A 15,086-nucleotide genomic window follows, 5' to 3' on the forward strand; every position below is an offset into this window, starting at 1 on the left:
GGATGGTGACTGCCTACATGGTTATTTCAGTGATATACTATGGATTCCTAGAGCCAAATGAGTTCCGAGCTCTTTTGTTAGGTTCAATTAATCCTGCCTATTCACGAAAACGACCAAATGGAATAACAGTGAAGTTTGACGGGCGTACTGGGAACCATATGTTTCAATATGCATCATTGCTCGGGATAGGGCGTAATTACAGTTTAATACCTTTTATTTCGGGTGATCATCCTCTCCGTAGAATTTTCAACATTAAGTGTAACATTGGGAAGGATAGCATGATAGGAATGCACCTAAATCACTTTGAAAAACACGCATCGGTTTACGATGAACGGGCGGAACATTTTGAACGCGGTTACTCGTACCAATTAACGGGATATTATCAGTCGTGGAAATACTTTTCACACATTGAAAGTGATATACGAAAACAGTTTACGTTTCGAATGGATATACAAAATAAAGCGCACAGTTATCTGCGTTCTGTAAAACGGATCTACAATGCGAAACATAAGAGACCTATGAATTCTAGTGTAACTTTTATTGGTGTCCACGTCAGAAGAGGCGATATCGTGAATAATATATTCTATCGTTACAAGGGTTACGTGGCCGCGGAAGCTCCGTATTTGTTATCTGCAATGAATAGAATGACGACGAAATTTGAAAACGCTCTGTTCATTGTATGCAGCGATGATACCGATTGGTGTGAACAGAATCTCAACGTTAGAGACGTTTTCTTTTCGCCAACCAAAAATCCTTCCGTAGACTTGGCTATTTTGTCAAGTTGTAATCATAGTATAATAACGACCGGAAGTTTTGGCTGGTGGAGTGCTTGGCTTGCTCGTGGAGAAACGATCTATTATAAAAATTGGCCACGACCAAATACTGAACTGTTTGACGAGGTTAATCACACAGATTATTTCCCAGCAACTTGGATTCCCATGTAGGATTTCTAAGGTAGATGTATTTTGCAATGAATATTTCACCAGTATTAAGAAGAATTAATTGAAAGGCAATAAAACATATCAAAATGAGATTCTCTTCGCACCTTGTGCATCTCAAACAGATCTTGCATAATACTGCAGAAAAGGTCCATTTTCATGTAGCTGCTCGATTGTGCATGTTATGATGCAGATTTTACAAACTCTCAAATATTTCAGAAATAAGGTATTTTCTATATAAGAGTTTTGAATTAAAGAATATACACACATGTATATGAAGGTTATAACTCTAGATGTCCGTGATGTCTGAATTTTAGGTTTATTCTTTATCCGAATATTATGTTGTCTTCGCTTTTGTGTCTAATTTTGTCCAAGTCTCGCTTCATTGAAAATTTTTGTAGAAACAATTTTAAGCCCATTCCTAGGATTGAAGTATATATGGCATAACAATTCATGCGGATGGTTCCTCGTGGTTGGAGGCCAAAGCATCCTAGTGTTGAAAAATAACAAAACTTGCGCCCGTCAGTATCCGCCGTAAAAAAACGATGTGCGTAACCTGACTTCTTTGAGAAAGAAAAAAATTGACCTTTTTTCTGTGAAATTACCGATGAATTCAATTTTCTGTAAACTATCCATTACTTGTATTTTTGATCGCGTCTTATTATTGGAGGCTATGCGTGGAGTACATTTCGAAGCGTAAAATATCCAGAAGAAGAGTGTTGCCCGGGTATGGGTTTAATAAGTGTGTATTTCTTTGTGGCTCTTTGAGTTTTAGCAAACTGACTGTTGCACTTAATCTGTGCATTTTTGGTGGATGGGCTACCCTCAGTTTTTGGTGGATGGGCTACCCTCAGAGAGGGTTTCTCCGGCTGTTTCGTACTGCATGCCCATTCCTGTAGCAGCAGTGATCTGTAAGCTTACTATGTTGATGCTGTAAGCTTACTATGTTGATGGACATGAAAGTACTTGATATGAGAATAGGTATCACCATTGATTAGATCGAAATCAATGATACTCGATCTTCCATCCCACTGGTAACAGGCGATTTCTCTGAAATGGTCACCAGGGCAACGGCCATTTAGTATATATGTAATGCATAAATTATTGGAGATACACATTTCAAGTATGTTTATGCCCATTAATCGTTTTATCTTTGCTCCTCTCTAACGGGTATATCACAGTCTGGTGTATCCATGGACGAATAATCTAGTTTATACGTCCATGGTGTATCTAAGTAATTCGCTTTATTAATACTCGTATGTTTTCTTTGTCAATTAAGTTAAATTCATTCACGGGTCTAGCATAAGAATCCCATATAAAATGATAAGATATTTCCAATTTTGAACCGAATGTAGAATCAATTGGACTCATTTTACAATAGTAGCAATAGTTAAATAAAGGTTTTTGTCGGATATCATGACTTGTGATAGGCGGGGTATATTTTAACAAAATTATCTCAGTAGTAGGTCTTTCAATTACTTTCACCTTATTCTCCATATTTTCCTACGTAAAGTTACTGTACTATATTCCAACGTAGTTTTTTTGACGCCTAATAAAACGTTACCATTATGAAACCTAAACAATGTTAACCATTCAGCGTCATTTTACAAACGACAACCGTAAATCGATGTGCAAAACGTCACAGATTTATGTGTACACATACAAGCTATTTGGCAAAATATTATTGATAAAGATGTAGAATCGCTCCCTGTGATTATATAATGACCTCTATTTGAACGTCGAAATGTTATATTGCATTGAATATCATGATAAGAGGTATTGTAATAGTAAAGGATGTATGATTATATCAGGAGCGGCAGGCATAAATAGAAATGATAAGTAAATCGGATTATTCGGTTAAATGGCGGATGTATACACGATTTGGAAGTCTGATATAAAAGTCAGACCCTGACATGGGGATGCTAGTGGAATGACGAAGCTATCTACGATCTGAGTAGGGCCGGCGTGAATTTCATCGGCGGCTACAAGCGGTCTATATAAAAACGTGTAAACAAATAATTTCAATATTCAAATGTTTTAGAAAATATGTTCGATATTAGGGGTATGCAGGTTTCATGAGATTAGCAATCTATAATAACATAGCTGTTCAAGTTCAAGTTCAAGTTCAAATTTATTTCACAGAAAGCATGACAGGCTATGTACACAGGTTGAGAGAAAACAAACAATAAAATTTACAATTTTTTTAAACAAAGCACAATTATAAAAAGAGAGAGAGAACAGTAGCTTTCAGTGTGGGCCAAGCAAAGCCTTTAGGCCGCTGTTCCAAGCACCCAGGGAAAAAAACGAAAGGGAAATGAAGGCTCCGCGTCCACTGATGGCATAATACTTTATTGATCCTTATTACATTGAAATTCCGGGATGAAATTCCCTAATTCAATAAAGTTACAAATTTTAGAATAAGAAAATACAAAATACAAGACACATGGGTTATTCATACAGAATAACATGAATAAGTTATTTAAATGACGATGTCTACTTCAACCCAGACTCAAGTCTAGGATATCGAGTGACAGCCAAACCGGGCCCTTGAAGCAGGGATGAAGCAGACATCAGAAGAGCTCTTTCTTCAACCATGGAGGCAATGAAGTTGCAGACCAGCTTAGAGCAAAAGTGAATCGAAGTCGGTCACAAGTTGACATTTTTTTTTTTTACTTAGACCAGTCGAAGACTGTATCATCTACCCAATCGTCAAATCTCATAATTCCCCAAATTTCTTAAAACTTCGATTTCAAATTTGCAATTCCACATTAGCTTATCCCAGAAATTCTACATTTTTTCGCAGGCGTCAAATAATTTATTAAAGTTAATTTTCTTGTTTGTATTTATACTAACGTACGTTTGCTAGTAAGATGAATGCTAATTTTGATTATGATGCTGAATTTTGATCTCAATTGTGGATAAAATTCGCTTTTAATCTTTTTTAATCATTATTTATAGTCATTCTACTAAAAAATGTCGATATCAAAAAATCCGTTGCGCACCAAAAGGGCTTTTTGCGTTTTGGCGCGCGGCTATATCATTCAACCACGGTAAAACTATATTTTTCAATTTGGAGCGTTGGCCTTTCTTTTAGTTTAATTTGTGTTTGCTTTAAGGCGTCAACAAAGAATACTTTTTGTTTTGGTCGAATATTTGTTTTTTTTCACCCCACCAAAACGCCAAAATATCCACGGATTGTTTTCAAAATTCGACGTATTTCGTTGTTTTGGTGGTGTCGCGAAAAAAATCCATTTTTGGCGTTCTTGCGCCCATATTTGTAGCGATGTCCGAGCTTAAAGATCCCGGCAATCAATCCAGAGACGAATAAATCAACATCCGACCGATATCAGCTATCGACAATTCCAGACTCGTTCATTTTCTCATTCTACACGTGACATGACACCATAACTCAGCGGTAATGATATTACATCCCCTTTATTGAAAACGATGGAAATGATTATGATGAGATACCATACAACATGATTGCAAATTTTGAATACATGTACACTCACAATTATTCTTCTGTATACCGAGTAGGTTTCGTAATGGCTTTTTTATTTTGTGTCGTTCTCCAATAATTTAGTCATTTCCATGAATGAAATTGAAAACTTGACATCGCCCCTCAAACTTGAGATATGTTGTTTCTTTGGTAGATAGATGTCTCTGGTATGCCATTTTGGATTTCAGCAGCGATGTTTTTTACGAGTGTGAATTTGTCTTCTAAAAAATCAGCATTTGTCAGGTTGTACGTCAACTCCGTAACGGCAATTTAAGATTGCATAGCGTTTTATTAGAATCTCTTATAATCAAAAATAAAGTATTTCTATCTCATATCAATCATGCTTAATCCATTCCAATTTCAAACATATTATATCATTGAGTTGACTTAGATTAACAGCTGTTACGGCCCCCTACCTAAGGGCTAAAGTAACAAAATGACAACTATTATTTATCGAAGTTATCTAGTTTCACTAGTATGTGGAATCAGTAATCGCGTGTACATTAACGTAATATTTTTTCAACATTTTAGGATCATAGCACTTTGTTTCAAAGAGAAAATGTATTTTGATTATTCGTTACGGAGATGTATCATCTGTTACGGAGCTGAATTTGTAACGGAGTTGAGCTGTTAACTTCCATCAAAGATTAAACTTTCTTTCAGTAAAAAAGAAAACTTTATTCAATCCATACGGTCACAAAAAATTATTTTAACAATCATTTTAAACATTTTCATTGATGTAACATTAATACATCAATTTACACATTAAAAAACAGGTTTTTAGAATTTTAGAATTTTTAAACATTTTTAAAAACACTTTTTTTTAACATTGACAATTTTTCAGATTTCCTTCAAAGAAACAAAAAACAAACAACATCACATTTTTCTGAATATCTGAACATTAATCGAACGCCCACTGTAACCCACAAACTTCCGTTTTATGCGTAGTGGTTGAACGAACCAGAAGACCAGGGCCACAAGTTATAATGCTACCGTTTAGTATACCCATTCATTCATCTTTTTGGTTACCTCTTCCCAGATTTTCGGTTCTACATGAAAGTGACGACTGGTAACTGACGAAGGAGGTGGTATTAGAGAATATATGTCTGTATATTCATACCCAACGTCGTTATCGCATCTCTACGATTCCACCCGAAGTTTTTCCATTAAGAGTTTGTAAGTTATCAGACAGAGGAAACCGAGGAGACAGGTTTGATTGAACGACCGCTGGTTTCCATTGGGTATCTAAACTTAACCTTACAACATCACTAGAATTCAATTCAGACAATTTCCTATCATGAAAATATTTCTGCTTCGATAAGCGTTGTAATTTAGACTTGGCAATTTTTGGCTGACTGGATAACGTAGAAACGATCTAGAAGCTGTCTACCAAACAATAACTCGGCCGCTGATACCTGGGCGCCATCTAACGGAGTGTTTCGGGATTCCAGAAAATATTATGTGGATCACTGTCGCTTCTTCTAGCGTCCTTTTTTAGAATTCCCTGTGGTTTTTTCACGAGACGGGAGGAACTTTTCGATAACTTTTTGGAATTTTACTAAAAAATGGTGCCATTTCAAGCGCATTGAGAGTAAGAAATCTATTCAGGATATATGTTTTCTATCTAATGATGGTATTCTAATTTTAATGCCCTTTTTTCATTTTTCCGCGCATATGTGCTCTTTTCACAAAAAATAGTGCCATTTTTTCATATTCTGCCTTTTTAAAACTTTAATTTGCGCCTTTTTCATTTCGAGTTGAAATTATTTCTATTTGTCGGTTTACCGCTAACGCGTCTTCAAGGTGATTTTTCTCAGAAACAACGTCGGCACTAATTACCCGACAATGACGGGGCGGTCTGTGATTCCGGGTTACCTTCTTTCGGAATCGATGCGTTTGTCGTGACTTCTTCTTGCGACTGACCTATAACAATTCACCGAAAAAAATGTTTCTATCTGTCCGAAATGTCACGGCAAATTCACAGAGAGTATGGTGTCTCAAACAGTAACTCAGCGTCAGTGGTTTACTATAACGCGTAGTTACTGATCGCGCAGGCAAAAGAATCGTTCGTAATCTTCACTCTTACACGAGAGCTTCACAGTAATTTTTGAATTTTTTTCACGATATGGTTCCGTGGCCTTAGCACCCCCTTCTGCGAGAACAGTTCCCACTAATTTCGTCGGTCCTAAAAGCATCATGTAACAATTAATCGCTGCCTTCGTTTTCTTTCCAAGTTCTGCCGCGTCAAAAGGATTTACTAGTGCTGTTCCCTAGCTGAGTTAGAACACCCCGGACAAAAATCGCCCAGGGCCCAGTTTCAAGAAAAGTTTAAGCCCTAAATAGTTAAGTTTGATTTGTTGTACTCATTGAAAACATGATGTAACCGATGGCAAAAATTTAAGTTTTTATGAAACCGAGCCACTGCGGCAAATCGTGATCAGGCCAGCCGTAGGCATACGTATCTAAGATATCGGGAATTTTACGTCTGGCCCGGAATCAGCCACCATAGAATTATCAGTGTTTTAAAGACTTTAAAATGCATATCCTTTGCTTGAAATAATCATTAACCAACAAAATCCAATAATAGTAAAATAGTAAAATCTCAAATTGGAAAGGATGTTGTATAAACGTTAGTTGTTGCGATTCTTGTATTATGAAATTTTGGTGAAATAAAACACAAGCTTGATCGAGGTAAGATTTTTCAAATTTCGACCCAAGCGATGAAAAATGTTTCTCACGATCTGATATATCTTCTCATTCAAGAGCGGCGTGGCCCCATTGTTTATCGATGGTTCAGGAGCACGTGCTTTCTGTTTACAAATATATTCTACGTCAGAGGAAACCTCGAACGCTGAGGGACCTGAAATATCCCTGACCGCGACGGAGAAAGTTGGAACGAATTTGAAAGGATTGTTACTTTTTCTTTGAAATGAAAAGCAATATGGCGTGGACTTAATTAATATTAATGGTCAACACTAACAAATGAAACTCTTAAAGCCGAGTTGGGTCACCCATGATGGTAAGTTGTTGACTTGCTTTGTTTGGTTTATCGCGTTGTGGATGGAAAGACCGAAAGGACAAGAAGAGATGAATTGAATTTGATTTGTAATTTGTTGTATCGCTGGGCTTTTTTGTTGTCGTTGATTGAGTGATACAAAGGCACTACTCGTCGATGAGCTTGGGATAATCAGTTCCTGGGGTTACTGGGGTTATTGATAATGTATATATGTGGGTTGAGTAATTATAACGCAATGAGAAAAATGTCGGCGCCATTGCACTTTCGTACCCCCCTCCCAAAACTTTTTATTTCAGCATATTTATTATCAGGGAGGTCTATAGTTAGTTACCTAATCGTTGGTGGTAAGCTTTTTATAATCGGATGGGCTTATACCAACGTTAGGGATGACAAGGACCAAAACACGGTTGAAAAAAGTAACACTTCAAAAATATACTTTCTATTCACTTCAGTCCACAATTAATGGCTTAATTCACTAGGCCTAACTAACACAGGTACCTTTCGAAATAATCCAATTTTATGTATGTTTCGAGTGGTTAATCAACATTATTTTGAGAAATTAATTAATTTCTCCACCAATTTCGCCATTGGCCGCCATTTCTCTGTATTGCACATGTGGCATGATAAGACAAGGGGACCTACAAGGATTTATATAAAACTTTCATGACGAAACGACAATTTTTATTTTTGATGGTTTTCCAACTTTTATTTCAAATCTTTGTGTTTTCCATAACAAATAATGAAATATTAAATTTCTGGTAGGCCTAAAAGAAAAATGTAAATAAGTATTGATTTCTTAATTTTTTTAAATTTCGTCGTTTCGCTTCGTTAGTTTGTGCTGTTGTCCTCGCCTCAGTCCATAGGTGCCAGCACCTCCAGTGATTTTCAAAATGGCAGCTGTTGACTGGACGGAAATTTACTCTCACTTTACGGCCGATTTGCACATGGATTAAGATCGTCAGGTGAGGTGTTATAGGTATCAGACAAACTACGAATCTGTTGTGCGTCGATTACAACAAAAATTAGACAGATATCTTAAGAGACAATGAAATGCCAGGAAAATTACTCGTCAGTCAAATTGGCTGACGAAGATTTCATACAAAAATGACCTTCCCATTCCTGACTGTGGTTTGTGAAAATATCCGATTGTGAAACTAAACCACAGACAGGTTACTGACTAGGAGGTCTAGGGATTCAAAATCAGTGACTTTAGACCCAAAAAACTTACTTTTTCTAGGTTAAGATTTTGTTATTTTGGGCCCTAAATCGCGTGTAAATTCGCCGATTCGAGACGCCAACAACGCCATATTGGATGTCAATCAAAGTTTCTAACCCTCCACTGAAATGTCATGACGTAAAAACTTTGCAAAAACCATGTTTTCAAACATAACCATCTTTGAAAATGACGCGTATGTTTGCATTATTTCCATACTTAGCTATTGATTTAAAGATGTTCTGATGAAGAAAAGTCATGCCCAAAAACAAAATTTTGTCAATTCAATGAAATTTATTGACATATTTATTCAGATGTTTTAGGTGGTAATTAGTGCGGAAACATGGCCGACCCGTCGGTTTGAATCGAGGAAATCGGCCCCAAATTATCAGAATTTTGGCTTGGAAAAAAATTTTTTTAGTCCAAATATATTTATTTTGACTCTACAGACCTCCCTGATTAATAATAATATACAGAAATAAAAATTTTTGGGAGGGGGGTACGAATGTGCAATAGCACCGAAATGTCTTGCTGCTCTGGGCTTAGTCTACTAGTACCTAGCCGTCATTCTACAAACAACGTCCATGGTGAAAGTGCTCATATAGGCCTAAGGTTAATTTTCGTCCCTCATCTCATTTTGAGGGACGAGGCTTTGAGCGTCTATTTCACCCCTTAAAACACCATCAACTTACCTCTGACCTTTTTAGTGCCCAAAAATGTCCAAATTGGCCCGAATTCTGAGTCCTGTAGCTTCCTACTGGTTTGCCATTTCCAATTCGTGATGGGTGTTCTTTGAAAAAAGATCTTTTATACCCGAGACAGGTATTCTTGATAAGCCAATTATGAAGCGATTGGCGGCCATCTATGTGTCATCAGTACTCATTCGTAGGTGGGAAAAAGTTTTTCGACATTATATTGATACCTAAGCATATTGTGTTACTACAATCAATTGGAAAGTTGTAGCTCATAACATGTTCTATGATTTTGGTGAGTTTTCAGGTCATTGGTTTTTTTATATGGCCACCAGGGGGTGCTGAATAATACAATAACTTAGTATTTCTGTATTATATCCATATTAGATTGGTAACGTGGCATATTTTGTTATCACAATCAATTACAAAATCGTAGCTGCTGAAATGTTCTATGATTGTGGTGGGCTTCAAGGTCATTGGTTTTTGTATATATGTCCAGGGGCGTTGAATATTGAAATTGTTAGATTGTTGAGCATTTGAAACCACTTCCCAAGTGGGCATGGTGTCCCTGGACCCCTAGTTTTCAGTCAATATCTGTTTTTAAGTCTCCTCTATTGCTGATTATCCTCTCCTCTGGCTAAATTCAAATGTTTCTGGTGGTTTTGTAAAATCTGGGGTCAAAAAGAACCCCAAAATTTCGAAATATATTTATCATCTTGGACCTATCGACCCCCGATATCATTACGAAGCCCATAACTAACAAATATCTGGATTGCTGCTGGGTTAATGATTCTAGGTAAAAGAAGCTGATAAAACCAATTTCATTTTGAAGTATTGAGTCCATGTTTCAAGAAAATACCAATGACAGCAAGTTCACTGTGCATGGGGCCAGATTGCAGCCCATAGAGATCCCGGGCTATGGGGGACGGGTGTTTATTCAAGGCAAAAAGAAGTGAGCAAAACCAAGTTTATCTTTAAAGCACTGGGTCCATATTTCGAGAAAATACTAATGATAGCGAATAACACAATGGAGCCCTGAGGCCTATTAATGGCTGCTGTCTGGGCCCGGGTACATTGAAGACCATGCTGTCATTTGTATTTTTTTCATGTCATATTGTCAATTGATATGAAATTGATTCCAACCATTTTTCTCCTTGATTAAAAGTAAAAGGGACCCCCCCAAAAACATACTGTCTAGGCTGGGGCACAATAACTCTAATGCTTGAATGAATCCATTATTCAGAGGTTCGCATTCAAGGGCTTTGTGCACACTTTTTCACCTGACAGCAATCCAGGTATTTTTTAGTTATGGGCTTCATATTGATCTCAAGACCTCATACTTTGTGTCTCTTCCATTGATTAAAGTGTCCCTTGCTCCTGGTCTAATACGCCTAGGCTTAGGCGCCTATGGATAAGGGGTAAACACTCAAGTGCTAGGGATTCAGTTTCAAGTAAAAATTTAGATTTCAAAATCTGTTTGTCACTGTTGTAAAATCATTTACTGAATCCAAATTTGTGCTTTTCTTGCGACGCATTGGATCAGAAACGTCTTAATTGCCATGAAGAAAAGACTACCTTGCTAACCTAGTTTGTTTCATGATTTTGTCTTTTTCTAGGGAAGCCAATATTTTCTGTTGATATCCATCCTGATGGAACCCGATTTGCTACCGGCGGCCAAGGTAATTCATTTAAGCTATTGCTAGAATTTTATAAGATATGTTTATCCATCTTAATGATTTATCTGCCATCTTTCATTACAAACTTGCTTATAAATAGAAACAAGAAAATTAATTTTAGAAAATTATTTGACGCCTGCGAAAAAAATGTAGAATTTTTGGGCTAAGCTTATGTGGAATTGCAAATTTGAAATCGAAGTTTTAAGAAATTTGGGGAATGATGGGATTTGGCGATTGGGTAGATGATACAGGTCTTCGACTCTAGTAGTGGTTTAAATTTTTTTATTGAAAATTCTCAATAATTGATCGCGAACTTGTGACCGACTTCATTTACTTAGGTCTCTAAGCTGGTCTGCAACTTCATTGCCTCCATGGTTGAAGAAAGAGCTCTTCTGATGTCTGCTTCATCATGACTTCGAGCATATCGTGTGGCCTAGCCAGCCGGCCCGGTCCCCGGGCCCGGGCCACGGGTTTGGCTGTCACTCGATATCCTAGAGTCTTGAGTCTGGGTGGGTTGAAGAAGACATTGTCATTTAAAATAACATGCTTATGTTGTTCTGTATGAATTACCCGTGTGTCATGTATGTTGTATCAATTTATTTTAAAATTTGTATTTATTGAATTTGGGAATTTCAATGTAATAAGGATCAATAAAGAATTGAATTGAATTGTCACCTAATACACATGCCATCAGATGACGCGGAGCCGTATATGACAGCTATGCTATTATAAATTGCTAATCTCACGCTCCTAATCTAATATTCCTAATATCAAACATATTTTCTAAAACGTTTGAATATTGAAATTATATGTTTACACATTTCCATATTGACCGCTTGTAGCCGCTGATGAAATTCACGCCGGCCCTACACACATCGTAGATAGCTTCGTCATTCCACCGGCATGCCCACGTCAGGGTCTGACTTTTATATCAGACTTCCAAATCGTGTATACATCCGCCATTTAACCGAATAATCCGATTTACTTATCATTTCTATTTATGCCTGCCGCTTCTGATATAATCATACATCCTTTACTATTACAATACGTCTTCTAATGATATTAAATGCAATATAACATTTCGACGTTCAAATATAGGTCATTATATAATCACAGGAAGCCATTCTACATCTACGTCAATAATATTTTGCCAGATAGCTTGTTTGTGTACACATAGACCTGTGACGTTTTGCACATCGATTTACGGCTGTCGTTTGTAAAATGACGCTGAATGGTTAACATTGTTTAGGTTTCATAATGGTAACGTTTTATAAGGCGTCAAAAAATGGCCTTTTTAATTTCTGCAGTTAAAAACCTTTGCATTTAAATTTGATAGCAATAATTTTCAAATCCACAGTCATGATACTCGGCGGCGTCAAGAATTATAGACACTTTCTTACAATAGTCAAAGAAGAAAATTTTCAGTATATCCGGCCCTTTACTTAGGAATAACATCAGCCCCAATCTAAAAAATCTGGAAAATTCAAAACTGTTTCTGAGAAATTATAGAAAAAAAACTTTGCTCTGAATGATTACATTATATAGGTATCCTCAAATTCGAACTGAAATTATAATTAGGCCTATATGAAAAGTATGCATTTGATCATTGAAGAATTGCAGAAAACAACTGGCTTATTAACCCATTAGCACTCAAGCCACCCGTATCCGTCCTGCCTATTACTCCACAAGCCGCACGAATTCGCCCCGGCACTTTTTTCGTATGCTGCACGAAAATGGTTATAGTGGGATTGCAACCCGATAGTTTATGATAAACTAGACACCTATGTCCTCGAAATACCGTACAGAAATCAACATCCTCCAATTTCAATTTCTCGAGTATTTCGAGCACGAATATGACACATCTGAGCGCTCACTTCAAATCCAAGTAAGTTTGGATGAATTTGGGGTGCTAAGAGGACAAGATTTTGGTGGCCCACCCCATCAAATCTTATATCATATGAAAGCCTTGACTATTTACTACAAAAAAACGCAAACTTGTAATACATGGAAATAAACAGCAAATGAGCTATTCAGTATCGTGATGAACTTGGATTTTACCTTGAATTTTCTGAGGAGTAATTGACACTACCTAGTGAAATTCCCGAGTGCTAATGGGTTAAATGATTACATTACATGATTATCTCCTAATCAAACTGCTATCATAGTCCATGTTTGTGCATTTTTGTGTGTTGAAGGTTAAGTGTGAGTGTGTTTTTTTATTGCTATTCTTTTTTTTATTCTTCAACTTTTTCTTTTGAGGGACCTGTTTTATATGAACTACCTCTTAGTTTCTACAGACCCCTCCTAGTCTAATAAAATAAAGCGTTCATTCATTCACTCGATAATCTAATTTGAATGAAAATTTTGTTTTTATCAATATTTTATATATGTTAGTGTTCAATAATTGACTTGTTTTCATAATCTAAATGTTGATCTGTTTACTGAAATTTTCAGTTAGGTCAAATAATCAAATTTTAAGTTTAATTTCATTTTAATTTTTTATATTAAGCTAAAGTTCGAAATTGTGTTTTTACGTCCTTTTCAAATTTATTTACTTACAGTTCGATACTCTTCTAAATGTATTTGATTTATAATCTCTGATGACTCAGTTCTCCATTTGTGTGTCAATCGAGTTATATTTATATACATGCCTATCAGTTGACATTTTGACACTCTATATATAATCCATAAAAACGATGGAAATTTCAGGTGAAGATTCCGGGCGTGTCGTCATCTGGAACATGGGGCCTGTTAAAAGTGAGAAAGAGGAACGGAATGAAAAGATCCCTAAACTTCTGTGCCAAATGAATAATCATTTAGGTAGGCTTTTATGATTTATTCCTTACAAAGTTGCCACTTCTCTGGAATACCGGAACTTTTTAGTAGCTAATTTGGGAATCCTATTATCTGTGTATTGAGGAAAATTTGAGCTGCTATCAAAATAAACTCATAAATAAGCACAGTGCCTTTGTTGTTTGCCATTCTCTTGTAACCCGCTGGTTGTTGTATCGGCAGGCTGGCTGGCTGGGGAACTAGCATTTACACCAGCGGTACAGGATTCCATCCATCAGGAACAACAAGGCAGTTAAACCTTATATGTACAATCTTTATTGCATCCCGGAATGAGAATGATTGTCATAGCTTTACATACAGAATCATGAGTATAATGTGAGAACTAGATGAGCACTGACTATAGCTAATTATCGTGAAAACATGTTGAGTAATGTCACATGTTGATTACGACCTTAAAGCACATATTGACACTATAGTCATAAGTTATATTATATTATTATTATTATTATTATTATTATTAATAGTTAGTAGAGCTATGAAATATTATGAACTGTTCGATATGACATTGTAGATCTATATGATTATGAAATATGCAAATCATATCAGGGTGACAGATGCCCCCTTGTCCAATTAAATTTGGTCCTCCAAATTTGCGGAAAACGCAGATGGTATAAGTTCATTAAAACTCGTTCCACTGCGAGAACGTATAATGAGTTTCACTGCGCGAAAATGTGCAAACGCTGGACAGTAACATCCGGATTATTAGTCATTCACGAAAGAGTCACATGTTGTCGTTATATACGGTCAATACGATGATACGTTAACTGTAATTATCTGCAAAGGATCCCCGAATTCTGGCTGATTCTGCGACGAAGGAACAGAAGTAACGACGTGCTGTGTAGTTATAGCGACCTGAAGTCCAGTTGGTGATTGCAAGTAGTACTGAAATGCATTTCTCCGTTTTGAAGATCTTCCGATTACTGACTGGAAATAACTTCATTACACAATGATAGTAACGTGCAACATCCGACATCAGAGCAGTGGTCATGCAATGACACAACACAAATACAGTTACCCTTGTCAACCAAAAGAAAAAAAACTGATCATTATCCAAAAAGTGGTCAGAAGTAAATAAAGAATAACCATAGTAATTGAGTAAAGATGACACCATCAGCATAATTGAACTGTATTAACACCTATCCTCGCAGTCTCAATTAATCCACGTTATATTATATCATTGATAAATTCATACCGTACTG

At 36.5% G+C, this 15,086-nt stretch overlaps 2 protein-coding genes across 4 annotated transcripts in view; both read left to right on the top strand.

Annotated features, from left to right (window-relative positions):
- The first annotated feature begins 251 nt into the window (after nt 1–251).
- LOC141898900 (galactoside 2-alpha-L-fucosyltransferase Sec1-like) lies at nt 252–944 on the top strand. The gene has a single exon (XM_074785044.1). It carries the CDS (start codon nt 279–281, stop codon nt 942–944), a length of 666 nt encoding a protein of 221 aa, XP_074641145.1. The 5' UTR covers nt 252–278.
- Nucleotides 945–7,321: 6,377 nt separating this feature from the next.
- LOC141900378 (protein HIRA-like) overlaps nt 7,322–15,086 on the top strand; it is a 57,695-nt gene continuing 49,930 nt past the window's right edge. For all 3 annotated transcript variants that reach the window (XM_074787249.1, XM_074787251.1, XM_074787250.1), the window contains exons 1-3: nt 7,322–7,456; nt 10,975–11,037; nt 13,744–13,854. In XM_074787249.1, the coding sequence (XP_074643350.1) occupies nt 7,420–7,456; nt 10,975–11,037; nt 13,744–13,854 (211 nt within the window). In that variant the 5' untranslated portion in view covers nt 7,322–7,419. The remainder of the gene's footprint in view (nt 7,457–10,974; nt 11,038–13,743; nt 13,855–15,086) is intronic.

This window comes from Tubulanus polymorphus, chromosome 2 (assembly GCF_964204645.1).
Source record: "Tubulanus polymorphus chromosome 2, tnTubPoly1.2, whole genome shotgun sequence".
In the NCBI taxonomy this organism is placed as follows: domain Eukaryota; kingdom Metazoa; phylum Nemertea; class Palaeonemertea; order Tubulaniformes; family Tubulanidae; genus Tubulanus; species Tubulanus polymorphus.

Coding starts and splice junctions, on each gene's coding strand:
- LOC141898900 (XM_074785044.1), top strand. CDS start 279: ATGATAGGAATGCACCTAAATCACTTTGAAAAACACGCATCGGTTTAC.